Source organism: Geotrypetes seraphini, chromosome 4, assembly GCF_902459505.1.
Source record: "Geotrypetes seraphini chromosome 4, aGeoSer1.1, whole genome shotgun sequence".
NCBI classification, from domain to species: domain Eukaryota; kingdom Metazoa; phylum Chordata; class Amphibia; order Gymnophiona; family Dermophiidae; genus Geotrypetes; species Geotrypetes seraphini.
In genome coordinates this window covers 212,633,830-212,660,950 of record NC_047087.1, presented here as the reverse complement: position 1 = coordinate 212,660,950, position 27,121 = coordinate 212,633,830, and the positions used below count along the sequence as shown (strand labels likewise).

Genomic DNA, 27,121 nt, shown 5'->3' with positions numbered 1-27,121 from the left:
AACGCGGATTGTAACTGTATACCTAGCATATACCCTGTATCTTCTCCACATTGTCCTTATTCCTTGTATATACAAATCTAATCAAACTTATACCATGTATGAATCACCTGCAACTGAAACACACACCACTGAATGTATTAAATATATAATTCTGTAACCTATTCTGAGCTTTTCTGGGAGGACGGGCTATAAAACTAATTAACTAAATAAACTAAAAAGTTCAGAAAAGTTGCCATTTTGAAAAAGGCAATATAGGTACACATGCCTTTATAAAGCAGGCACCCAGAACCAGCACCATACCCACACAAATCCTCAAGCATAAATTGTTAAAAAAGGCAGCCATATCACAACTCTGCCTCCTGCTCTGCTACATCCCCAGGAATCCTATGCATAGGTCGCATAAAAGTATGTGCACTCTTTCTGAATGTACGAGGGGGTGCTGAAAAGTTCTCAGCCCAACCAACTTCCTAAATTCTGAATGTTATTTTGCTAAAAAGAATTATTTTATTTTCCAAAGTGCCAATTTACAGAATTGTAATGCTATGCTTTGATATTGTTTCAGATCATTGATTGAACCCATGCCAACAAAAAGTGTGGAATTTTCAAGTGTGGAACTCCAAGCCATCAGGACATTCCTATTCCTGCAGAAGAAAATTCCAAAGGAAATCCATGAATGTACGATGCAAACACTGAGGACTCCTTTTACTAAGGTGCGCTAGCGTTTTTAGCGTGTGCTGTATTGCCGCGCGCGCTAACTCCGCGCCAAGAACTAACACCAGCTCAATGCTGGCATTAGCATCTAGCGCGCGTGCTAAAACCGCTAGCACAGCTTAGTAAAAGGAGCCCTGAGTGACTAATGCCCATCATACTCCACAATGAAGAAATGGTGTGCCAACTTTCTGCATGGAGATTTCAAGACCAAAGATGCAACAAGGTCTGGTAGGCTTCAAACGGTGTCAACTCCTGAAATTGTTGACCATGTCCATGACCTGATTTGGGCAGATCAGCGAATACTGGCTACAACACTACAGATATCCAGGGAATGTGTTGGGTGCATAAACCACGAGCAGCTGGGTATGCAGAAGCTGTCATCCAAGTGGGTACCCAAATGTTTGAATGCTGACGAGAAATGACGTTGAGTGGACACTTCCAAGTTGATTTTGTAGCATTTTCAGTGAGTTGGTTCCAACCTTTCAGAACAACTAGTTACACCATGATGATCCTGAGAAAAAACAACAGTATATACAATGGCGGCACTCGGGTTCTCCAAGGCCAAGGAAATTCAAGACCCAAAAGTCAGCAGGAAAGGTCATGGCCACAGTGTTTTGGGATCAGAAAGGTGTTGTATGTAATGACTATCTTCCAAGGGGCCATATAATTAAAGCTGTGATGATTAAAGGAGGCATTGAAAGAAAAAAGGAAAGGGAAGCTGCGGAAAGGAGTTCTCTTTTTGCAAGACAATGCACCTGCTCACAAGGCTAGCAAAACGATGGATGTTTGTGGATGCAATTGGGGTTTCAGTGCATATACCATCCCTGCTACTCACCAGATCTTGCTCCATCTGACTATTTTCCGTTTCTAAATCTTAAAAAGGGTTTGAAAGGGCAACAATTTTTGAGTAATTCAGAGATGCTTGCAGCAGCGGAGCAGTATTTCAGTGACCAAACATCAGAGTATGTTTGGGTTACAGAAACTTCAAACACAATGTGCCAAGTACTTAGGGGTGAATATGTGGAATAACTTGTAAGTTTCATGGCTCTATGTCATTCCCTTCTTTGTTGGGCTGAGAACTTTAGCACCCCATCATATACTCCTGTACAATTTTGTGTGTGTAGGATGCTTTGCAAGTGGAAAAAGCTTTATAAGATTATCCCCACAATTTCAGTGCATTCAGCTTTAAAACCTATACTGTAAGGGGGAAAAATAAAGCTAAAAATAAGTTTGTCTTTAGCAAAAATGAAAATGTTCTTAGTTTTGCATTTACTTTATTAGTTACTCTCTTCTGAAGAGTCATTCAACAATTTCTAATACTGCTTCTCAAAGTGTGCTTGTATTCTCAGTCAGTATTAAAAATTTTTGCCCTCAAAGGACTCAAGGTTGAAAGCTGTGCCCAGGAATCTCTTGAGCTCCAGAAGATGAGTGTTCTTGTTGCCTGTGGCAGGGGCAGCAGCTGGGTCTCGGCCAACATACCTGAAGAAACACAGAAGATGAGAAACATGGATAAAGGAGAGCCTACACACTTGGCTCAATATTCAGACTGTCCTGCAGTTAATGCCAAGCCTGAATATTCAATGCTGGGTCATTTCCAGTGACCAGCATTGGATATCTAGTTTATTTTTGGCCACTATAAATCTGGTTAATTGGCTAAGTCGATATTCAGCGCTAACTGGCTAAGTTTATAGATGCCAAAGTTAGACCAGTTATTTACAAAGCCTGACTTGGCTGCTAAACTTAGCCGGCCAGCACTTTATATTTTGCATATAGCTGGCTAAGTCACATGACATAGTCAGTAGCTATTAAGCACTAATTTTCAGCGGCCACTTCGTGCTGAATTTAAGTACTTTGCCAGCTAAGTGCTATTTAACTGTCTAGGAGCTGTTCCTAGCTGGTTAAATAGAGCTGAATGCCTTTCATTTGTTGGCACCTTAACTTGTAATGTGAAAATGGATCATTGTTTTGACATCTCTGATATTTCCTCATAAAAAATTTTGGGGTCCATTTACTAAGCTTCAGTAAGAACTAGCATATGCTTATCACAGCAAAAAATGCCTTACTATGGGGTTTGCTCAGGCATCCAGCAGTAATTTTTACATGTGGGCAGAGAGAGAGCATGTTTTGCACAAAGGGGGAAATTCTAAACCAGCGCCTAAAACTTAGGTGTTGATAGGCACCCTGCCGGCGCCTAAGTTAATTGAAAAACACTGTTAAAAATGGCAAGGTTTAAGTGCCTACCAACGCCTAAATAAAATGTGTTGAAATCGTAACTAGGTAACTGTTTTAGGCCATGGAACATCAAACTAGGCATGGCCAACACTGGAAGTGGTGTTAGGCAGGCTAAAGTGGCTACCTAGTCATGATTCATACCAAGATAGGCATGCACCAGGAAGGGGTCTAAGGCCCAGATGCCTACCTGGACCAATCAGAGCCTTAGGCCCCTCCCTGGTGCATCCTAGGGTGCATCGGTAAGGGGTAGGCCCACTTTTAAAGAGGAGTGGGCATTCTTCCTGCCAGATTTTCATTTAAGGTAATGGGTTGGGGGGTCAGGGTGTTCCAGGAAGGGTAGGGGGTGTCCGGATAGAGTGTAAGGGGGTTCAGGGGTGTCAGGGTGGGATGCCAGGGGTTTCGGGGAGTGTCCAGGTGGGATGTCAGGAGTGTCGGGGTGGGGTGTTCTCAGGCAGGAGAGAGTGGGTATCCCTCCTGCTGATTTCAGATAGAGATGTTGGAGGGTGTCAGGCATAAGGGAATGAGCATCACTCCTGCCGATTGGGAGGGTCCTATGTCGCCGCAGCCAGCTCAGCTGATTGGGGATATATTCCCCTGCAGCGATCAGCTTACAGCAGCTGTGGGCTGGTCTTAGGATCCCGCGACAGACAGGCAGCTGAAATGTAAGCAAGGGTTTTCCAGGCCTACATTTCAGCCGCCTATCTTAGATATTTAGGTACGATTCTTTAACTGGCGCTGTCATGTGATATTGGTAGCCGCTGACATGGATGTCGGTTACAGAATATTGGAGTAATTGGTTAATGCAGCTATATTGTCGCACACTATCCAAGTAGCGCATGGATAGCACAAGATCTTAACACCTATATAATGGGTGGTGGTAGGGCTCAAGCGCTAATGGGAAAATTAGTGCATGGCCATTAATACAGAAAATACAAAAGTTGTCCTTTTACCCGGTAGTAGAAATGGCCTTAGTGCAAGTAAGGACCCATGTAAGGCCACTTTTTACTACAGTTGATAAAAAAGCCCCTTTATTTTTAACTTTATCTACTGACTAGTTTATTGCTCTTCCACCATCTATATCCTTAAGGAAGGAATTCATCAAGAGACGTTAACCAATTTAGTGCATGCTAATGATCACCACGTGCTAAAAACTAAGATACCCAATGTTTAGCATGCACTAAATCAGTTAGCACCCTTTGGTAAATTCCCACTAATCTTCACTGGACATGTTGGATGTATCCAAAATATAGTGCTGCTCTCTCCAGGTGTTTAAATAAAAAAACAGCTGGTACTTTGTGAGAAGGTACTCATTTAACGAGAGATCCTACATATAATCCCTGTATGTGTTCCAGTAAAATACATTTGTTTTCTTCAGTTAAACTGCAAAGAGGTTGATCAACAAACATCAGTGTGGGCTCCAGTTATTTCTCTGTAACCAACCTGAGCTGGAAAAAAATGTTCCTCTTCACATCCTAAAATACTTACCTGAAAGACACACTCCACTATGCCATCCTTAAACACCAAAGTTTTGTATTTTTATTCCAGGGAGTTCTCTTCCATTTTAGCTCTAATTTTGCACATGCTAACATTAAATATCACCAAAAAAATGGAATGAAACATACCAAACAACAACAAAATATGAATCAAAATAAGAAAAGAAACGTCTCCCCCTGCATACCACTATTAAACACACACACACACTAAATCCCACAATATCATGACAGACCATAACAGTACAATGTTTTCTAATGCTAATGACTATCTACAAAGAATTTAAAATAATAATTTAACCAGCTTGTGCCTGAATCCTTCCAAATTTAATTGGACAGTTCCATGATAATTTTCTAAATCAAAATATGGAATGCGTTGAGTAGATGTTTACATGCTATCTCTCACCTTCCCTATCAAGGAGGCAACATGTATGTTTGAAAGTTTGGGTGCAAAGGCCCCCCATTTACTAAATTATGATATGCTATACATTTGAATATAATAAAAATATTATACATAAAATGAAATTTACAACTACTGCAAACTTTCATGCATTGTTTCCCAGCATCTACATTAGGCATAACATTGTTACAGCAATGACATGTGTCATACTTACAAAGCAGCTCATTGCCATGACAATCGGTGCAGCTTGAAAAACTTTTATAAGCTTTGATATTGGGTGACAGTTACCTATGCCACAAGAGGTATAATGAATCCCCTCCCCCCCACCAATCTTCATCACACAGATACTTCACTGGACAAGGTGCAATCCTGGCTGTAGCAACATATGCTGAAGCCCCAACCCCACTCAGTTCATTATAAAATAGTTGTAAGGCTCTGTAAGATGCTCTCCTTCTTGAGATTATTGATTTATTTTTAAAATTTCTATACCGTTTTTTTCCAAAACGGTTTACAAGGAGTTAATACATAAAATGTTAAGAAATCTATACAAAATAAGAAAATAAAACAGACATGTTCAGTCTTACATAAAATCAATTGCTCAAAAAAATGCATCAACAAATAGTTGAGTCTTCAATATTTTCTTAAATGAATTCCTCCCCACATTTTCAAATCTGATCAACAAGGCCATTCCATAGCTTGACTCCTGCACATGTGAAAATCATGGCATTCATATCTACATGTTTAGGGTAAGCCTTTGTTTTTAACGCAGGGATCTTTGTGGTTGATAACTATATTTATACAATAATAATAATAAATTTATTTTTATATACCGTCATACATGGGAGTTCTAAGCGGTTCACAACAATTGGATAAAATACAAACAGTACAAGTTATTTAAAAGACAGCATAATTACAAAACCAAAACTTTATCAAAATTATGCTCTGACATTATTAGGAAATAGAAATTACCGTATTTTCACGCAAATAACGCGCACCCGTATAAAACGCGCACACGGGTATAGCGCGCAGAAATCACGATGATATGTACAAAAACTTTGGTATACCGCGCTCACGGGTATACCGCGCATGCTGCCCGATGCTTCTTTCGCCCGCCCTGACTTTCCGACTCTCCGTTCACCCCCCCTGACTTCCGTGCACTGTCCCCCCTTGAAGGTCTGTCCCCATCCTGAAAGCCTGATGCCCCCCCCCCCCGACTTCCGATACATCCCTCCCCCCGAAGGACCGCCGACTCCCCAACAATATCGGGCCAGGAGGGAGCCCAAATCCTCCTGGCCACGGCGACCCCCTAACCCCACCCCGCACTACATTACGGGCAGGAGGGATCCCAGGCCCTCCTGCCCTCGACGCAAACCCCCCTCCCCCCAACGACTGCCTCCCCCAAGAACCTCCGACCGCCCCCCCAGCCGACCTGCGACCCCCCCTGGCGACCCCCACGACCCCCCCACCCCCCTTCCCCGTACCTTTGGTAGTTGGGCCAGAAGGGAGCCCAAACCCTCCTGGCCACGGCGACCCCCTAACCCCACCCCGCACTACATTACGGGCAGGAGGGATCCCAGGCCCTCCTGCCCTCGACGCAAACCCCCCTCCCCCCCAACGACCGCCCCCCCCAAGAACCTCCGACCGCCCCCCCAGCCGACCCGCGCCCCCCCTGGCGACCCCCACGACCCCCCCCCCCCCCTTCCCCGTACCTTTGGTAGTTGGCCGGACAGACGGGAGCCAAACCCGCCTGTCCGGCAGGCAGCCAACGAAGGAATGAGGCCGGATTGACCCATCCATCCTAAAGCTCCGCCTACTGGTGGGGCCTAAGGCGCGTGGGCCAATCAGAATAGGCCCTGGAGCCTTAGGTCCCACCTGGGGGCGCGGCCTGAGGCACATGGTCGGGTTGGGCCCATGTGCCTCAGGCCGCGCCCCCAGGTGGGACCTAAGGCTCCAGGGCCTATTCTGATTGGCCCACGCGCCTTAGGCCCCACCAGTAGGCGGAGCTTTAGGATGGATGGGCCAATCCGGCCTCATTCCTTCGTTGGCTGCCTGCCGGACAGGCGGGTTTGGCTCCCGTCTGTCCGGCCAACTACCAAAGGTACGGGGAAGGGGGGTGGGAGGGTCGTGGGGGTCGCCAGGGGGATCGCGGGTCGGCTGGGGGGCGGTCGGAGGGTCTTGGGGGGGGCGGTCGTTGGGGGGGAGGGGGGTTTGCGTCGAGGGCAGGAGGGCCTGGGATCCCTCCTGCCCGTAATGTAGTGCGGGGTGGGGTTAGGGGGTCGCCGTGGCCAGGAGGGTTTGGGCTCCCTTCTGGCCCGATATTGTCGGGAAGTCGGCGGTCCTTCGGGGTGGGGGTGCGAGTGGTCCTGCCGGGGGGGGGGTGTATCGGACGTCGGGGAGTCGGCCGGGCAAGAGGGCTTGGGCTCCCTCTTGCTCCGATCGTGGATGCGGGTGCGGGGGGGAGCGCGTGCGAGCGGTCGTTCGGGGTGGGGGTGCGAGTGGTCCTGCCGGGGGGGGGGATGTATCGGACGTCGGGGAGTCGGCCGGGCAAGAGGGCTTGGGCTCCCTCTTGCTCCGATCGTGGATGCGGGTGCGGGTGGGAGCGCGTGCGAGCGGTCGTTCGGGGTGGGGGTGCGAGTGGTCCTGCCGGGGGGGGGATGTATCGGACGTCGGGGAGTCGGCCGGGCAAGAGGGCTTGGGCTCCCTCTTGCTCCGATCGTGGATGCGGGTGCGGGTGGGAGCGCGTGCGAGCGGTCGTTCGGGGTGGGGGTGCGAGCGGTCCTGCTGGGGGGGGTGAATCGGGCGTCGGGCGGGGTGGGAACTATGTTTTAAAACTTTTGTATACCGCGCTCACGCATATAACGCGCGAGGGGTATGCGCGGTAGGTAAAAACGCGTATAACGCGCGCGTTATATGCGTGAAAATACGGTACTGCCCATTATTAAAGCATTGACTTAAGGACCATTTAAACCAGTGGTCTCAAACTCGCGGCCCGTCAGGTACTATTTTGAGGCCCTTGGTATGTTTATCATAATCACAAAAGTAAAATAAAACAGTTTCTTGATCATATGTCTCTTTAGCTATAAGTTACAATAGTACAAGCGGAATAAAAATCACTAATGTAATGTAATGTAATGTAATGTATTATTAAGACTTAGCCAAAAGGAAAGATTTATAAACTATAAAGAGTTTTACATCGTGCAAAATTGTCATTTCTTTAATAAGACATTAACTATTTTTTTCTGAGGCCCTCCAAGTACCTACATATCCAAAATGTGGCCCTGCAAAGGGTTTGAGTTTGAGACCACCGATTTAAACTGACTGTGTTAAAGGCACAAGATTATAAACATAAAAATAGTGGAGAAAAAAAGACCTCAGTTAAAGCTACATGGGTCTTTTTTAAAAAAACTCCTTAATAATGGGCAGTAATTCAAATTCCCTAACAGTGTCACAGCATAATTGTGATATAGTTTTGTTTTTGTAATTATGCCTCATATATATATATATATAGTAATGGAGGAAGTGGTGAGCTACATTGAATGTGCGCTGATAATGTGTTGTGAACCCCTGACAAAGCTTTGAAAGCAAAATGGTGATTCCCTGTTAGGCATCGGGTACCAACTGTGGAATTACCGGTGAAGGGAGCAGGCAAACGATTGTGTGGAACATGATAGCTTTGGAGCCTCGCAGACCTGGAACTGCAGCTAAGTATTGTTTAGCTATTACAGCAGGAACATTGTTAGCTACTGTGATGCCACAGATTCTGTTTATTAAAGAAACAGGGGTGAATTGTTGCCCTGGAGTACTGAACACATCTGGACCATGGAATTGGATTACTGCATATATTTTGCACACTACTAATGGAGAATTAATGCGTGAAGTTTCTTTTAAAGACCCTTGAAGTTTTAACTGAGGTCTTTTTTTCTCCATAATTTTATGTTTTCAATCTTCTGCCTTTAACAGTCAGTTTGAACGGTCCTTAAGTCAATACCTTAATAGTGGGCAGTAATTCATATTCCCTAACACTGTCAGAGCATAATTTTGACATAGTTTTGATAATGTTGGGTCCCCAGCTTCCTCCCACCAACAGCCTTGGTCCTCATATGCAGGGGAAAGAGAAGGCATTTTGAAAAATAGCTGCTGGCAGGCAGAACAAGTGGGTATTATTCCTGCCAAATGATAACATCCAATCTGTGGGGTAAGCTTGGTAAGGAGCTTGGGGCTGGGTTGATGAGGACAAGGCTAACCATATCTCATTATTTTGTGACTTACAACCCTAGAAAGTGATGTAAAGGTCATGAATAACTAGGGATTTTTGCCATGAGAGGTCTCGTACAGGGCCCTGCAGCCCCTTTTCAGATGGTGGCCCTGAGATGAGAACCACAATTAGATTTCATGAAGGTCCAGGATTTGGCAGCATCAGGATTTATTAAACTGCTGTGTTCAGGTACTGTAGTTTAGTAAACCTTGCAAATTTTTCTCTATGGTAAGACAGTGCTTCTAGCACTAGTTTACTGTTATAATTTCAAGTTTATTTTGTACTTGATATACTGCCCATCAGCACAGCTGTTTGGGCAGTTTACAATCTAATCAGGTACTCTAAGTATTCCCTATCTGTCTCAGCAGGCTTACAATCTAGCCATGGTACCTGGGACAATGGAGGATTAGGTGACTTGCACAGGGTCACAAGGAGTGGCACTGGGCTTATACCAACAACCTCAAGGTGCTAAGACAGCAGCTCTAACTACCAGACCACACTTCCTCTCCCAATAGTGTCAAAATGCTTTAAGCATCCAGTAAGACACACTGTAAAGCCTATTTGTTAACATTAAGCATGATGTCTATTAATATTCATGAAGTCACTAATACATCATTCTCTTTCCACATTCCCCACAATCATTTCCAAATTCATTCTCTTTCCACACTTCCCCACAATAACAAATCACTGCAAGTGACCTACCAAATGGGCCGAGCATATTTCAAAATGGTGAGGAAGCGAGGCTTGACATACTCATAGTAGCCCATGTTCTTATGTTCTTCCTGACACCATACCAATTCTGCATTGGGGTATTTCTCAACTTCTTCCTTCACTAGGTCAAAAGGAAATGGAGCAATCTGGAAAACATAATTATCCATGAGCCTTGTCTCAATCATTTTTCAACTCTCTAAGGACAATTTACAAAGAAGTTTATCCTCATTAATCCCACAGAGTTCTTCTTTAACATGTATACTTTCAGCCATATTGAAGGAAGATATTCCCAGAGGCATGTTTGGGTCAGAGAAGGAAAAGTATGTATATAGACTAGAGGTCTGCAAGGGAACGGGGATCGCGGGAATCCCACGGGTCCCGTGGGGTTCCCGCAGGAATCCCCCCCTAACCCACGGGACTCCCATGGGGACCCCCCTCTGGCCCATGGGACTCCCACGGGCACCCCCCTCTAGCCAATGGGACTCCCACAGGTATGGAAGGCTTTGGAAGCAGGGTTCGTCCATATAATATAATGGACACATCAGCCTTAGTAAAAGAGGGAAATTTATAAGTTAATTACCTGAACAGAAAACAAAAAAAGGGTTCCACCAAAGAGATTCCACAAGGAAAACAGCAGCACAAACACTGGAATTGATGATCCTGTCAGAAGTAATTGCTGCTTTTTATGGGAACGGGCGAGGATGGATGTAATTCCTTGCGGGGATGGGTGGGGACGGAGAGGATCCTGACGGGGACGGGTGGGGATGGAGAGGATCCTGACAGGGACGGGTGAGGACGGAGAGGATCCTGGCGGGGACGGGTGGGGATGGGTGAGATTTCTGTCCCCATGCAACTCTCTAATATAGACTGCATTTTCAACTGTATGCATGTATTTTTCTAGCAAAAATATATGAGTCCCTACAACTGTGTTTACTCTATCAGCAGTTGTTGAGTTAAAGAGGCATGTACTTTCCCTCTGAAAACTGGAGCAAAGTCTGTGAGTTAAAAAAACCCACATTTTCTGTCCCAATATGGACAATTTGAGAATTATCGCTTCAAGGGAGGAATTCATGAACACTGTGTGCTAGTCGTGTTAACACACGCTAAATGCTAAAGACACCTATAGGAATATAATGGGTTTCTTTAGGGGTTAGAGCCTTTTGAATTCCCCTCCTAATGTATATCTTTCCTCTCTGTGTACAGAACAACTTAGCTTTCTAGGTTAAGCTAAACAGATATGTCCATCAAAATACTAAATTGAGATGCAGAATATACCATAGTAAAAAAAGTAATCATATTGGCCATTCAGTCTTCCCAGTTTTCCCCAATCACACTGCAAAGGTAGATCCCAGATACTCGCCACTTATGGAATATCACCCCTTATCCAAGCTTTTCTTTGCATCTTCGCTGATTCTCCACCATCCTGGGCAGCTAACCATATAACATCCCATGCTTAATCTAACATCTAGCTACCCCAATGTCTTATCACTAAGCTTTATTAATAACTGAGGAAGGAGGGGAAGAAGACCTGTGCAGGTATGTACAGGTGAAGATAGGTAAGCCCTCCATGATACTGGAGGTGAAGACAGATCTCCTGAAATCCCCAGAATAATAGAAATATGACAATATATTTTATAGGCCTGAAAGTAAGCCTAAAAGACACCCTGAATAAAACTGTCAACTTTTATACAATTTGTTCTTGCTGAGATAAGCAAGACTGGCAAGCAAAATGCTGAGTCAAGTGGAACTTATCTTCTCACATAGCAACCAACATGGACATCTGCTAAGGTATCATGAAAATGAGGAAGTGGAAATAAGAGGATTAAGAGTATCAAAAAGAATGTCACCGTGTGGTTCGTAAAGCCAAAAGAGAGTATGAAGAGAGGCTAGCCAGGGAGGCACAAAATTTCAAACCATTCTTCAGATATGTTAAAGAGAAACAGCCGGCTAGGGAGGAGGTGGGACCGCTGGACGACGGAGACAGGAAGGGAGTAGTGAAGGAGGAGAAAGAAGTCGCGGAAAGACTTAACATGTTCTTTTCGTCTGTATTTACGAACGAAGACACAACCAACATACCGGAACCTGAGCAATTCTTCAATGGAAATCAAGCAGAAAAATTAACATCCATGGAAGTGAGCCTTGAAGATGTGCACAGGCAGATAGAAAAACTAAAAACTGACAAATCCCCGGGTCCGGACGGAATCCATCCAAGGGTTCTGAAAGAATTAAAGGAGGAGATAGAAGAACTACTGCAGCAAATTTGCAACCTATCCCTGAAAACAGGAGTGATTCCGGAGGATTGGAAGATAGCCAACGTCACGCCCATCTTTAAAAAGGGATCAAGAGGTGACCCGGGAAACTACAGACCGGTGAGTCTCACCTCGGTTCCGGGAAAAATGGTGGAAGCACTGATAAAAGAAAACATCGATGAACATTTGGAAAGAAACAAACTTCTGAAAACAAGCCAACATGGTTTCTGCAGGGGGAGATCATGCCTAACTAACTTATTGCACTTCTTCAAAGGAATTAACAAACAGATGGACAGAGGAGACCCCATAGACATCATATACCTGGATTTCCAAAAAGCCTTTGACAAGGTGCCACACGAGCGTCTACTCCGGAAACTAAAGAACCATGGGGTGGACGGAGACGTACATAGATGGATCAGAAACTGGTTGGCGGGTAGGAAACAGAGGGTAGGGGTGAAGGGCCACTACTCGGAATGGAGGAGGGTCACGAGTGGTGTTCCGCAGGGCTCGGTGCTTGGGCCGCTGCTATTTAATATATTCATAAATGATCTAGAAACAGGGACGAAGTGTGAGATAATAAAATTTGCGGACAACACCAAACTATTTAGTGGAGCTCGGACTAAAGAGGACTGCGAAGAATTGCAAAGGGACTTGAGCAAACTAGGAGAATGGGCAACGAGATGGCAGATGAAGTTCAACGTTGAGAAATGTAAAGTATTGCATCTGGGAAGCAGAAACCAGAGGTACAACTATACAATGGGAGGGATGTTAGTGAACGAGAGTACCCAAGAAAGGGACTTGGGGGTAATGGTGGACATGACAATGAAGCCGACGGCACAGTGCGCAGTGGTCGCTAAGAGAGCGAATAGAATGCTAGGTATAATCAAGAAGGGTATTACAACCAGGACGAAAGAAGTTATCCTGCCGCTGTATCGGGCGATGGTGCGCCCGCATCTGGAATACTGCGTCCAATATTGGTCGCCGTACCTTAAGAAGGATATGGCGTTACTCGAGAGGGTTCAGAGGAGAGCGACACGTCTGATAAAAGGGATGGAAAACCTTTCATACGCTGAGAGATTGGAGAAACTGGGTCTCTTTTCCCTGGAGAAGAGGAGACTTAGAGGGGATATGATAGAGACTTATAAGATCATGAGGGGCATAGAGAGAGTAGAGAGGGATAGATTCTTCAAACTTTCAAAAAATATAAGAACAAGAGGGCATTCGGAAAAACTGAAAGGGGACAGATTCAAAACAAATGCTAGGAAGTTCTTCTTTACCCAGCGTGTGGTGGACACCTGGAATGCGCTTCCAGAGGATGTAATAGGGCAGAGTACGGTATTGGGGTTTAAGAAAGGATTGGACAATTTTCTGCTGGAAAGGGGGATAGAAGTCATAAATAGAGGATCACTGCACAGGTCCTGGACCTGTTGGGGCCGCCGCGTGAGCGGGCTGCTGGGCACGATGAACCTCAGGTCTGACCCTGCAGAGGCATTGCTTATGTTCTTATGTTCTTAACACATATATTGACCAAGAATATAAAATTAACTATTATACAAGAAAGATCCTAGAATAGACAGGTCTTTGCCGGAATAGGCAGACCCTTGCCCACAAATTGATGACATTGATATTAAAATGCCATTTGTCGGGAAATAGGCAGCATTTTTAGTAAATGGGCATTATGCACAGTATGACTCAAGAAAAGTAAAATTACTAACCAATTAAGAAACTGATAAGTGAAATGACGATTGTGAGTAACCAATGAAAACTAAAAATGTAACATATACCAACGTGGTCTCAGACTGTCAAAAATATATATAAGGACAGTCCTTTTAGGCCTGTTTTGAGGACAGACGCCAAAGTATACTCAAGCACTTGATGTATATTAATCTGTCGGCTCCATATGCTGAAAGACTTGTTCTTGTAAGCTGTTATTGTTTATTAATAATATATATATATATTACTTATACCAGCATATTGAATGTCATGAGGCCAGTTATTGAAGGCCCAAACATGGGGCTTCTCATAACCTAGACAACTATCCAAAACAAAGCTACTCATCAAATTGTTTATACTGCATATCTGATCTATTCCAAGCAGTTTACAAACAAAACAAACCATAACAATCCAATAAAAAAAATCATAAAACCAGGTACAGGCATACTGTGCATAAACTTATATTCTAAAGCAGTGGTCTTCACTAATTTTTAAGCAAGGGTCATTTTGGGTCCAAAAGGGCTGAAGGAGAGCCAACAAATATCTTCCCACTTGTGGCCATGACACCAATAACTTAGAACACTGTGCAAATACAGGATCATAAACTAAAAGTCCTAATATATACAAATGAAACCCTAAGATACCAGTACAACACCGGAGAAATAGAGAGCCGATGGCTATATGAATGAGAAAATGAGTATAATTCCACACAGGTATCTTGAGTAGCCAGGTGGGCGGGCTGGTGAACCATAGACAGGAGGCGCCAGATCTAAAAGCCACTCTAACCACATTTATGGTAGAAAGCATGAGCCTACTAAAACCCTACTATACTGCCATATAGGTGTCACCAGCAGCCATAAGGGCTTTAAGAGTGGTAGAAAGGTGGGTATATCGTAGGTTTGGGGGGAGTTTTGGAGGGCTCAGCATAAATTATAATGAGTATATGGTGAGATATATATCTGGTACCTATGTGAATTTCACAAAAGTGTCCTCTAAAGTGCCCCACTGCTCTGTTGTCATTTCTATGTGGCCAGTCTATTACAATGGTGATGATTTGGATGTTTCTAACTTGGACGCTTTAGTGGCCGAAAATGGCAAATAAAGTTAGACATCCTGCTAGTCTAGACATTTTGGCAGCCAAGATGTCCAAGTAGGGTATTTTTGAAAAAAAATTATTTGGACACTCCATTCATAAAGGGATGTTTCTCTGCCTCCAACTTTGGATAATTTGTGGAAAATGTCCAAAGTTGAACCCAGATGTCCTTTCGAAAATGGCCCTCTTTATATGCTGGTAATTTTAAGTGAAAAAGATTCCTGGTGGAATATATCTGTTGGAGGCAAAAGTTTATTAAATCTTCATACCATTAGAATATAAAAATAATTCCTAAATGAACAGCCTCCATTTCCAGTGTAAGTATTACCTGTTCCACACGAGCAATAGCTACTTGGTTCACCAAGTTTTGAGTCTGTCTTTCTTTCACAAGGTCATAGTACACTTTCCCAGTACAAAATATCACCCGCTTCACATTCTGAGCATTTTGAGCTGCAGGTCCTCCTTCAGGAATCAGACGTTGGAAATATGTATCTTGCAATTAAAGTCAGAAGTGTATTAGTAAAGGGGACTGTGGGAAAATAGGAGCAATTAGCACACAAAACACTTTTCACAGAAAGAAAAACAACTTTGCTTTATTGCATGTCTTTAATTTGGTGCTTAGCCTGTTCTAGCTCAGTAGCTAAATCTGGAGGTGGGCTTTGGACCCCCTTCCAGGTAGTCCTCCTGGAACTCTGTCTCCCTTTCCAGCCGAGACACCATGGCAAATACTCTATTCCATCTTTCAGTGGGCTCCAAATCATAGAGCTTAATGGGGTTCCTTATCATAGGCTGCCCCTGAGTCAGGGTTTGGACCACCACCAGGTGCCCCTCACTGCTCCTTTCCCTTTTTGGAACTTTTGGGCTTCCATTTTCCCTGGATTTAAAACCTACTTTTCTTTGCTGGCTAGTCCCTTGACTGCCTCCTGGTGGTCTACTGGCTCAAGGGTACTTAATCTCTTGTGCTCCTCTGACCCTGCCAGAATTCTGTTGCAAGATCAGCCAGGTGTCCTGCCACTCTTGCTCCCAAACTCCTATTATGGATGCTCCGATTCTGGTCTCTCACCAGTCTAACCTGGAGTACTGACTTTAAAAACAGCACTTCCCTGCAGGAATTCCACTGCTTCTATTCCACACTTAGGAAGCAGTCACAATTTCAAGAGTAAACACTTGTTTCCTTCTAGAAGCAAGCTGCACTTTCTCTTGCACAGCTTGTAGTACTGCCTTTGTCTAGTAAATCTACTCCAGAATTTCCAACAGTTCCTGTTACAACAGCAGTTTCTTTCCTCTTGCACAACTCAAGTAGCTATTCCCAGCTGAATTCAATGGGGTAATTAAGGTAGCTCTCACTGCTGCAATGCACAGATATGCTACAGGCTTAGCAGGTGCCAACAGTGGCTTAATTAAGCCTGTCCATACAGGATCTGTATACATACAAGCACTTTTTCTTTTCTTTAAACTTTTATAAACCAAACAAAAACCTGCTTTTCCACCTCTAACTGAACTTTTTCCGGTACCTGACTTGGGAACTGATCGCCTTGTCCCCTGTTCACAAAAAAAAGAACTTTCTGTATTGAGGTCCCCAGCTTCTACAGACCTCTGGTCAGCTTCTCTGCAGCAGAAGCTATGAAATCAGCAAGAAATACCATATGAGAGCAACTAGCCTGGTTTGGCAAGCTAGCCCAACTTGCTAGCACACAAAACACTTCACAAAAAAGAAAAACACTTTGCTTTATTGTTTGCCTCACACAAAATAGAATGAATTTGGCCTACCTCAGCCAAGAACATACAGGCACCAGTCTGTTTTCCCAAGCCCTACCTCCGGCTATCTCTAGGGCAGGAGTGTCAAACTCAATCACATTAAGGGGCCAAAATCTAAAACACAGGTTAAGGTGTGGGCCAGACCCTGCCCAATCTCAGTCCCAGACCCCACCCCCATAATAGTACTAATTGTAATACCATTTTTTTCCATTTATTTTTCATGGTTCCATAAATAAAGCACACCAAACATTAGCACGCTGACAAAGACATGCCGACAATTGCGCGCAGGGCATATGCACGCCACCAGTCCCACCACTTTAAACCAGTAATGTTACCACTATGAGGGGGGCATGGGGGGGAAGCCCCCCCCCCAGTATATGTAGAAGTCCTCGCGCTCCTGTTGGGGGGTGGTTTGGAGGGGTGAACCTCCCAAGTACACTTAAAACTTCTGTTTTCTGTTAAGTTTTTGGAGTTCAGGAGTTTTTCAATGTAGTGGGGGGTTTCCCCCCACACACCCCAACGGGAGTGCAAGGACTCGTACATGTAGTGGGGGGAGTTCCCCCCCACACCCTCACAGTGGCGGGACCAGTGGCGCGCATATGTCTTGCACACAATTGTTGGCGCACCTTTGTCGTGCGCTCAATTGACAGGTCACATTTTTCATATACACACACAATATAATCTTATTAAAAACACATAATGGTTAACCACAAAATTAAACTAACAAAGCTCACTGTATGCTTCTCAACATTCATTCCTACCAGAACACAGATAACCCCTATGCAAATACAAGACCACAAACTAAAAGAACTAAAGAACTAATATATACAAACAAAACCTTAAGATTCAAGACTCTGAATGCAGTACAACCCCAGAGAAATAGAAACAAAGGCATTGCTTCCTGAACAGTGCAAAATATAGACAGCAGATGTAAATTGACACAATTCAATCACTAAATTGAAAATAAATCATTTCCACTACCTGTTGTCTGGTAATTTTGTTCTTCAAACCATCTTTTCTCAGTCTCTGGCTGCACTTCCTTCTGTCTGTGCTCTTAACTGTGTATCCAGGGCCACCTTATCCATTTGCTGTTTTTCTCTCCTTCACTTTCTGCCATACATCCATCTTTAGCATTAACTTTTAACATTCAACTTTCTTCCATTTTTCTTTTTTCTTCTTAAAAGCTATCTATTTTTCCATGTCTTCCCTTCCTATCTATCCATGTGCAACATATCCTCCCTCTTTCTTCTCCCCTATTCCCATCCATCTATAAGAAGCATAAGAAGCATTTCTTCTTATCTCTTCCCTGCCACACCCATTGCTGTGCACCATCTCCTCCCTCTGTCTCCCCTTCCCCCTCCATCCCTGTGCACCATCTCATCCCTCTCTCATGGTCAGACAACTCTGCCTTCCCCCTTCCTCCTCATATGGTCTGGCATCTTTCTCCTCTCCTTCCCACAGCCTGGAATTTCTCTCCTCTCCCATGGTCTGGAATCTCTCTCTCCTTCCCTCCCTCTTCCAGAGGTCTAACATCTCTCTCTTCTCCTTTCTGCGGTCTGACATCTCTCCTCCCTGAAGTCTGGTATATCTCTTTTCCTCTCTCCTTCCCATTCCAGTGGTCTGATATCTCTCTCTTCCCCATGCATCTCTACCTCACTCCTCTCCCACCACCATGTCCAATAATTATCTCTCCCTCCCTCTGCCCAACAATTCTCCTCTTTCTTTATCTCCTCATGTACACCATTTCTCTTTCCCTCTCTCAGACACTCAATTCTCCCTTTCTATTCCCTCTCTCACCTCAACATCTCTTTCCCTCACTCTCTCCATTCTTCTATTCTATGGCTCATGCTCCCCTCTCCTTCCCTTCATTTAATGTCCAAGTTTATCCCCCCTCTCTCTCTCTCCTTCTTGCCTTCTTTCTTTCTACCATTTGTCCAAAGTTTCTGGTCCCTCTTTCTTGAGTCCCAGCATACCCCTCTCCCTCCCTCCTTTCTGTGCCTCCCTCTGGCGGGTGTTTACCTTCTGGCCGGCTCCCTCCTCCTCACTGCTGCAGTGGTTTCTATGCACAAAGCCACAGGCGGCAGCTCCTAAGTGCATCCTGTGCCTGAACCATAAGCTTTCTCTCTGATGCTGCAACATCTGAGGGAAGACTTCTGGATGAGGTGTGGGACGCACAAGGAGCTGCTGCCCATGGCTTTGTGAAAATGACTGCGGTAGTGAGGAGGGAGCCGGTCAGAAGGTAAAACACCTGGGATTGGCAATGAGGAAAACGCCACATCACCTTCAAGCTGGCACACAGTCACTGCGGGCCGCACAAAACTGCCTGGCAGGCCGGATTCAGCCCACGGGCCTTGTGTTTGACACATGTGCTCTAGGGAAAACTTGAGAGTCCTTTTTCTCCCTCAGGGACCTCTCTAGAATAAACCTAGCCTGGGTAGAAATACCTGTGAGTCCTGCCCCTCTGAATCAACACTGAGCTCTATAGCCCAGTGCATGCTGGGGGTATAACATTTGCATGGAGGAGAGAAAACACCATGATCTATTATAGGGACATATGCAAGGGCAGAGCATAGGTATATCCCTGCCATTTAAGCAGCTGTACATGCCATCTCTAAGGCTGGCTAAATGAGGCGCTTTGGTGTTAGGCACCCTAGATCTATTTATGTAGTATTCTATAACAGAACCTAGGTGCCTAGGCTATGTTACAGATTAAGCTGCTACTAGGTGCCCTCAGGGCCTAAATGGAGCTGCCCAGTTATAGGGGCAGATATATTTTACTCAATGCCAACTTCACTCACCAGATTTCATTTCATCAAAGATGGATTTGGCTTCTGGAAGTCGTAGTAACGACTTTGGTGTAAAGATGATAAGCTGAAAATGAATAAAGAAGAAATAACATGTATTCAATGAATACATCTTTTTGTGGTATATTCTCTTTACTGACAAACTGAGCAGCACAAAATGATAGACACTTTGAAACAACTTCACAGAGGTCTGTATTTTCAATGGTTTATTATCAATAACCCGTTATGTGTTTTCATATGTGTTAAGCACCGTATTTGGCATTTAGTGCATTCTGACTTGTTATGCTGTTTAACACGCCTCTGAATCTCCAAATGTATCTGTATTAGTCTTAAAGGCAAGTCTAGAAACAGAAGTAAAAATATAATTTTCCTTCAATACTAGGTAAGTACTTTATTTCTCAACACTATTTGCCATCCCATTCAAAACACAAAAATTTGGATGACTAAAGATATATTGTATTTGAACTTGTATGGTTTGTTATTTGGTGCTTTTTGCCTACTGTAGGAAGAGAAGCATATATATTTTCTATTATGCTATTACTCAATTTGCCAGATTTTCTAATTTCTATAAACATTTCTTCATTTATCTGCTCATTCTATCCTCGAGTTGGTAGTATAGCCCTACCTGTATATCCCTTCCCTTCACACAAGGGATTTCTATCCATAGCATGGATGCTGCTACAGTATCTATGCCATGCAGAATGTTTATTTTGTTTCATTCAATTCTCTCTTTAACATATAGCACAACCTCCTCCCCCTAATTTAATCTACTCTATAATTTGTACCTTGGTAACACAGTGTCCTATTGATTGTCTTCCTTTCACCAGGTCTCTGAGATGCCTATTTTATCTACTTCTTCATTTAGTACTAAATATTCTAACTCTCTCATCTTAATTTTTAGGCTTCTAGCATTTGTATATAGACACTTCAAATTGTGGTTTTTCCTTGCATCTGTAGGCTACTTAGAAGTTGACAGGGATTATTTGTGTCCTTTACTCTCTGTTTTCCTTTTAAACACTCTTAGCTTTCTTTCACCACTATTGAAACCTCTCTATTGGGATTCCCTAAATATCCTGTGTCAGTAGTCTCTTTCAAGGATACTCTACACTGAACCATCCATTCCTGTGCTACTGTTGCCCCCCCCCCCCCATCTTATTTTAAAAGCTGCACTATCTCCTTTTTAAATGAGCAGCCTGGTTTCATCAAAGTTAAGGCGGAGTCCATCCTTTCAGAATAGGCTCCCCCTTTCCCAGAACATTGCCCAGTTCCTAACAAATCTAAATCCCTCATCCAAGAGGAAAGCTGAGCTAAAATCCCTATATGAAGGGCTGGCTCCAGTTAAAGAGATCAAATACTACCCCTGCAAATATTCCTTCCCCTGGTTTACCAACGACTTAAGAACTAAGAAAAGAGAATTAAGGAAAGTGGAAAGGATATGGTACAAATCCAGACTTAACAGTGAAAGGGTTGAAATGGAAGGAACTGCATGAAGAATATAAAATAGCCACCCTAGTGGCTAAAAAGAAGTACTACTCTGAACAACTATTGAAGACCTCTAATAGATCAAAAATCCTTTTCAAACTAAAAAAAACATACTCACAACATCATAAGGAGACAACAGTATCTTAATACTGAACTCAACAGTGAAATGCTCTCAGACTACTTTGCTGATAAAGTAGACAAAATACAGTCTCACCTTGACTCCACCACGCTACAAACATTGTCCCCCTGCGACTCAGACAAAACAACTAAAACCACAACTGGGAACCTAACCAACTTCGAAACTGTTTCCTGCAACACCATTGCTGAGAAAATAGACACAATTCGCCATTCTGGCTCCAACCTGGACTTCTGGACGCCACGCCTCCTAGTGACGGTGAAAGACACTTGTAGACTCCCTCCTTCCTTTCATCTACACCTCTCTACAAACAGGCGTAGTGCTCGCAAACTGGAAGTCAGCGGTCATCAGATCAATTCTGAAAAACCCCACATTCAACCCTAACATGCCCAGCAACTTAGACTTATGTTAACCCAATTACACCTTCATCGACGAACAAGGCGCCCTATCTGACTTCCTATCAGGATTCAGGAAATTCCACAGTACTGAAACCATCCTTCTCAACATCATCAATGACTGCTGGGAACTCATGGACAAGGGAAATGATGTTCTTCTGGTGCTGTGGGGTCTCAGCACAGCCTTTGACACTATTGACCATCCCCTCCTCAAGTGGCTCTCTGAAATCACAATCCGAGACATTGCACTACGATGGTTCTCCTCTTTCCTGAATAACAGACCCCAAAAATGTTTTGCTCAATGATGTGCTATCAAAATCGAAACTGATCAAATACAATGTTCCGCAGGGGGTTCTGCTAGGAGAGGCTGTGATGCCCAAATTGCGAAACTCCTAACCTGTCTCTCAGAAATCAAAACTGGATGTCCATCAACAAATTACAACTAAACACCTTCAATACAGAACTCCTTTGGATCCTCAAAGAATGCTATGTCCTCGCCTGTCCCTCGCTGTGCTGGGGCTTGACTACTTTAACTATGAAAGACCGAGTATGCAGCCTAGGAATACTCCCTAATTGCAACCTGTCGCTTTCCGACCATATCGCTCAGGTGGTATCTTCCTCATTTTACTACCTGTGACAACTACAAAAATTAAGGAACTACTTTTCAGAGTCTGACTTCACCCTACTACTCTATGCTTTAGTACTCTCCCACATGGATTACTGCAATGCAATATTCAACAGTCTCATGACGAAGAATGTATGATGTCTCCAGCGTGCTCAAAAAGTGGTGATCAGGCTTCTAAAAGATCTCAATGCCTGCAATCTTGTCTCCCAGGCTCTAGCGTTGGCTCACTGGCTGCCCATAACCAAATGTTGTATCTTCAAGTGCCTGATTCTAGTGTTTAAATCCTTATCAAATCCCTAGCCACTCGAGCAGCAAAACTGGACCACCAACTCTCCAATCTACTGATCTCGACCACAGACTACAAAACCTTCAAAAAAGAAACAAAAATCCTACTATTAAAAAATACATAAAGCCAAATTAACACAACTAGATCTGCCTCAAGCATCAACTGCAATACTCTCCAATCCTTAACAATTTAGAAAATGTCCAAACCACTCCTTATGTACTTCTAAATGTCCTGACAATTCATATATAATCCGCCTTGAACCGCAGGGTAATGGCGGAATAGAAATCACTAATGTAATATAATAGTTTTAATTTGGAGGTTTGCATTTGTATCTGTCTTCAATTTTGGGAATTTTCTGAGTAGTGTTCATGTAGCTATTACCATAGGAGCCAACTCTATGGGTGCTTGAGCACACTCAATATTGAGCAAACTCTTTGATTTGTCCCAGGAGGAGTAATTTCCATTATGTTTAGCACCCCCAATCATCTTGAAAAGTTGGCTCCTTTGGCTATTACCGATGTGTCTCTAAAACTAATATTCCTCTGAAGTTTAATAATTGAAAGCATGATGTTCAATTGTGAGTCTTTACAAAATCAATCTAGAATAGTACTTAACAAGATGCATGCATAAATTCAAATGTAGCTAATTAACAGCCATAATTAATAGTGCCCAATTATTGGCACTAATTGGCTCATTACTCAGTTAAATTGTGCATGCAATTTTGGGCATCACATATAGAATCCGGGGGTGTGCGTATTGTGGAAATGCTGCTTTTGGAGTTCATATGTCTTAGGGTGAGGGAGCTGGAGAACATATCACATTATGGGACTCCAACTTAATATATCCACCAAGGATCCATTCGGTCCTAGTTATGTCACTGATGATACTACGACGTAATTACTATTTATATGCCTACTCCCCTGAATCTCCCTTAAGATTTGTCAAAACTACATCAAGTTCAAGATTGTTGCTAGGTGTTAAGCTTTTTATAACAACAGAATTGAAAGCTGCTTTTCTGCATAAAGCCCTGATTTACAAATTTCAGTTATAGCTCTAATCTTTTCTAGAGGTGCAAAGGGAAATGATTAAGGTAGCATGTGATGTGGCTCAAAGATGGAAGACCATGAATTATTCCTAATTGTTCAATAATATTTCCAATTACCATAAGAACATAAGAACATAAGAACTGCCATCTCCGGATCAGACCTTTGGTCCATCAAGTCCGGCGATCCACGCACGCGGAGGCCCTGCCAGGTGTACCCTGGCGTAATTTATAGTCCATCATATCTTTATATGCCTCTCTTAAGGAGATATGCATCTAGTTTGCTCTTGAAGCCTAGGACGGTCGATTCCGCAATAATCTCCTCTGGGAGGGCATTCCAGGCGTCAACCACTCTCTGAGTGAAGCAGAACTTCCTGACATTAGTCCTGAACCTGTCCCCCCTTAGCTTCATTTCATGTCCTCTAGTCCGTGTCAAATTGGACAATGTAAATAATCTTCTCTGCTCTATTTTGTCGATTCCTTTCAGTATTTTGAAGGTCTCGATCATATCCCCACGCAGTCTCCTTTTCTCTAGGGAGAACAATCCTAGTGTTATAAGTCTATCCTCGTATTCCAGTTTCTCCATACCCTTCACCAGTTTTGTTGCTCGTCTCTGCACCCTCTCCAGCAGTTTTATATCCTTCTTTAGGTAGGGAGACCAATGTTGGACGCAGTATTCCAAGTGTGGTCTGACCATTGCCCTATAAAGCGGCATTATAACTTTCTCCGATCTACTCGAGATTCCTTTCTTTATCATGCCCAACATTCTATTTGCCTTCTTTGCCGCTGCCGCGCATTGTGCCGATGGCTTCAGGGTCCTATCTATCAGTACACCCAGGTCCTTTTCTTGTTCACTCTTCCCCAGAGTTGCACCTGACATTGTATACTCGTATTCCGCATTCTTATTGCCTAAATGCATTACCTTGCATTTCTCCACATACCAGTGGCATATGAGCGTATTAGGAGAACCAGCAAGAGACCAAGAAATTATGGTCAGAGTCTAGATGCTGATAAAAGTTTCTACAGCCCCTGTAGCTTGTTTACCTTTATGACTCAACTTTGTGACAGCATTAAAGGTTTACACTGATATAGCCTGATACAACCTCACCCTGAAGCTGAGAATTTGACAGCTAGTTTTAGTTTATAGGAGCTGAAATAAGCTGAGATTTTCACCTTCGTTATTGTAAACTGCTGTTTACTGAACATCAACTGTCACAAAACTCATTCCACAAAGCCAGAGATTCACTTGAACTATTGAGTCTTAGAATTGAAAATCCGGGTTTTAGAGCAAGTGATTACCAGTTTCATACTCTATATGTTTTTGTATCAAATACTTTATATTTGAGTAAAAAAAATTTATTTATAGACATAAATCCCAGTTCCCTAAGGGTCTGTAGCCACAGTTATTGTCGCTTAAGTTCTCTTGTACCACAGTTTGTAGTTTATTTTGGACTTGCTATACCACCATGGCTAACTAGTAGTTTATAATATTACTAGCTGATGCCCCGGCGTTGCACGGGTATTTAATTATAGCAATAACACTGTAAATGGATTCAAATAAAGATACTTTATAGTGGTGAATGAAATTATTTTTTTACAGCTTAATAAAAAGTACAATATTCAAATTATAATGTGAAATATTTGACAAAATGAATACAATACAACTAACGCAAAACGTGATTATAAACAACATTTTTAGTTTCACCTCCAGGAGCAAAAACATATAAATTGTTGGGTGAACTCACCCTTGAGCAAGCAACATAGAGTTGTGGGCCGAGAGACCCCCCAGAACATATCAGCCCAGGTAGTGAGGGATCAGCATACCAAGTTTCGGTCAAATCGGTCAAGCCGTTTTTGAATTACTGTGAGAATGGCAGCTTTTTACATTTTTTCCATTGACATGAATGGGTGAAATCTGATTTTCTGTTTGTAGCTCCGCCCATGTGTGCAGGTGGGCCGCGAGACCCCCAGAACATATCACCCCAGGTAGTGAGGGATCAGCATACCAAGTTTCGTTCAAATCGGTCAAGCCGTTTTTGAATTACTGTGAGAATGGCAGCTTTTTACATTTTTTCCATTGACATGAATGGGTGAAATCTGATTTTCTGTTTGTAGCTCCGCCCACGTGTGCAGGTGGGCCGCGAGACCCCCAGAACATATCATCCCAGGTAGTGAGGGATCTGCATACCAAGTTTCGTTCAAATCGGTCAAGCCGTTTTTGAATTACTGTGAGAATGGCAGCTTTTTACATTTTTTCCATTGACATGAATGGGTGAAATCTGATTTTATGTTTGTAGCTCCGCCCACGTGTGCAGGTGGGCCGCGAGACCCCCAGAACATATCATCCCAGGTAGTGAGGGATCTGCATACCAAGTTTCGTTCAAATCGGTCAAGCCGTTTTTGCGTGATCGCGGCACATACACACATACATACCTCCGATTTTATATACAGTGGTGCCTCGCATAACGGACGCCTCGCACAGCGAACGCTGCGCACAACGAACTTTATGTCTTGATCCGTACAACGAACTTCGTTTCACACAACGAAGTCGCCCGAGCTGCATCCTTCCGCGCAGGCACTGCGCTTAACTGCCCTCTCTCCGCCTGGTTCCCTCTTGCCCCCCCGACTCCCCGACACGATCGGGGCAAGAGGGAGCTCAAGCCCTCTTGCCCCCCCCGACTCCCCGACACGATCGGGGCAAGAGGGAGCTCAAGCCCTCTTGCCCGCCCGACTCCCCGACACGATCGGGGCAAGAGGGAGCTCAAGCCCTCTTGCCCCCCCGACTCCCCGACACGATCGGGGAAAAAGGGAGCTCAAGCCCTCTTGCCCCCCCGACTCCCCGACACGATGGGGCAAAAGGGAGCCCAAGCCCTCTTGCCCCGCCGATTCCCCAACTCCCCGACAATATCGGGCCAGGAGGGAGCCCAAATCCTCCTGGCCACGGCGACCCCCTAACCCCACCCTGCACTACATTACGGGCAGGAGGGATCCCAGGCCCTCCTGCCCTCGACGCAAACCCCCCCCCCCCCCAACGACCGCCCCCCCCCCAGAGCCTCCGACCGCCCCCCCAGCCGACCCGCGACCCCCCTGGCCGACCCCCACGACACCCCCAACCCCCTTCCCCGTACCTTTCTGTAGTTGGCCGGACAGACGGGAGCCAAACCCGCCTGTCCGGCAGGCAGCCATCGACGGAATGAGGCCGGATTGGCCCATCCGTCCCAAAGCTCCGCCTACTGGTGGGGCCTAAGGCGCCTGGGCCAATCAGAATAGGCCCGGGAGCCTTAGGTCCCTCCTGGGGGCGGGGCCTGAGGCACATGGGCCCAACCCGACCATGTGCCTCAGGCCCTGCCCCCAGGAGGGACCTAAGGCTCCCGGGCCTATTCTGATTGGCTCAGGCGCCTTAGGCCCCACCAGTAGGCGGAGCTTTGGGACGGATGGGCCAATCCGGCCTCATTCCGTCGATGGCTGCCTGCCGGACAGGCGGGTTTGGCTCCCGTCTGTCCGGCCAACTACAGAAAGGTACGGGGAAGGGGGTTGGGGGTGTCGTGGGGGTCGGCCAGGGGGGTCGCGGGTCGGCTGGGGGGGCGGTCGGAGGTTCTTGGGGGGGGCGGTCGTTGGGGGGAGGGGGGTTTGCGTCGAGGGCAGGAGGGCCTGGGATCCCTCCTGCCCGTAATGTAGTGCAGGGTGGGGTTAGGGGGTCGCCGTGGCCAGGAGGACTTGGGCTCCCTCCTGGCCCGAT

The 27,121-nt window shown here is 44.6% G+C and overlaps 1 protein-coding gene across 1 annotated transcript in view; it reads right to left on the bottom strand.

Annotated features, from left to right (window-relative positions):
- Window positions 1-1,994: 1,994 nt before the first annotated feature.
- OGDHL (oxoglutarate dehydrogenase like) overlaps window positions 1,995-27,121 on the bottom strand; it is a 297,827-nt gene continuing 272,700 nt past the window's right edge. Inside the window, 4 exon segments of the mRNA XM_033942954.1 lie at window positions 1,995-2,190; window positions 9,791-9,945; window positions 15,183-15,346; window positions 19,411-19,483. Coding sequence (XP_033798845.1) covers window positions 2,067-2,190; window positions 9,791-9,945; window positions 15,183-15,346; window positions 19,411-19,483 — 516 coding nt within the window. The 3' untranslated portion in view covers window positions 1,995-2,066.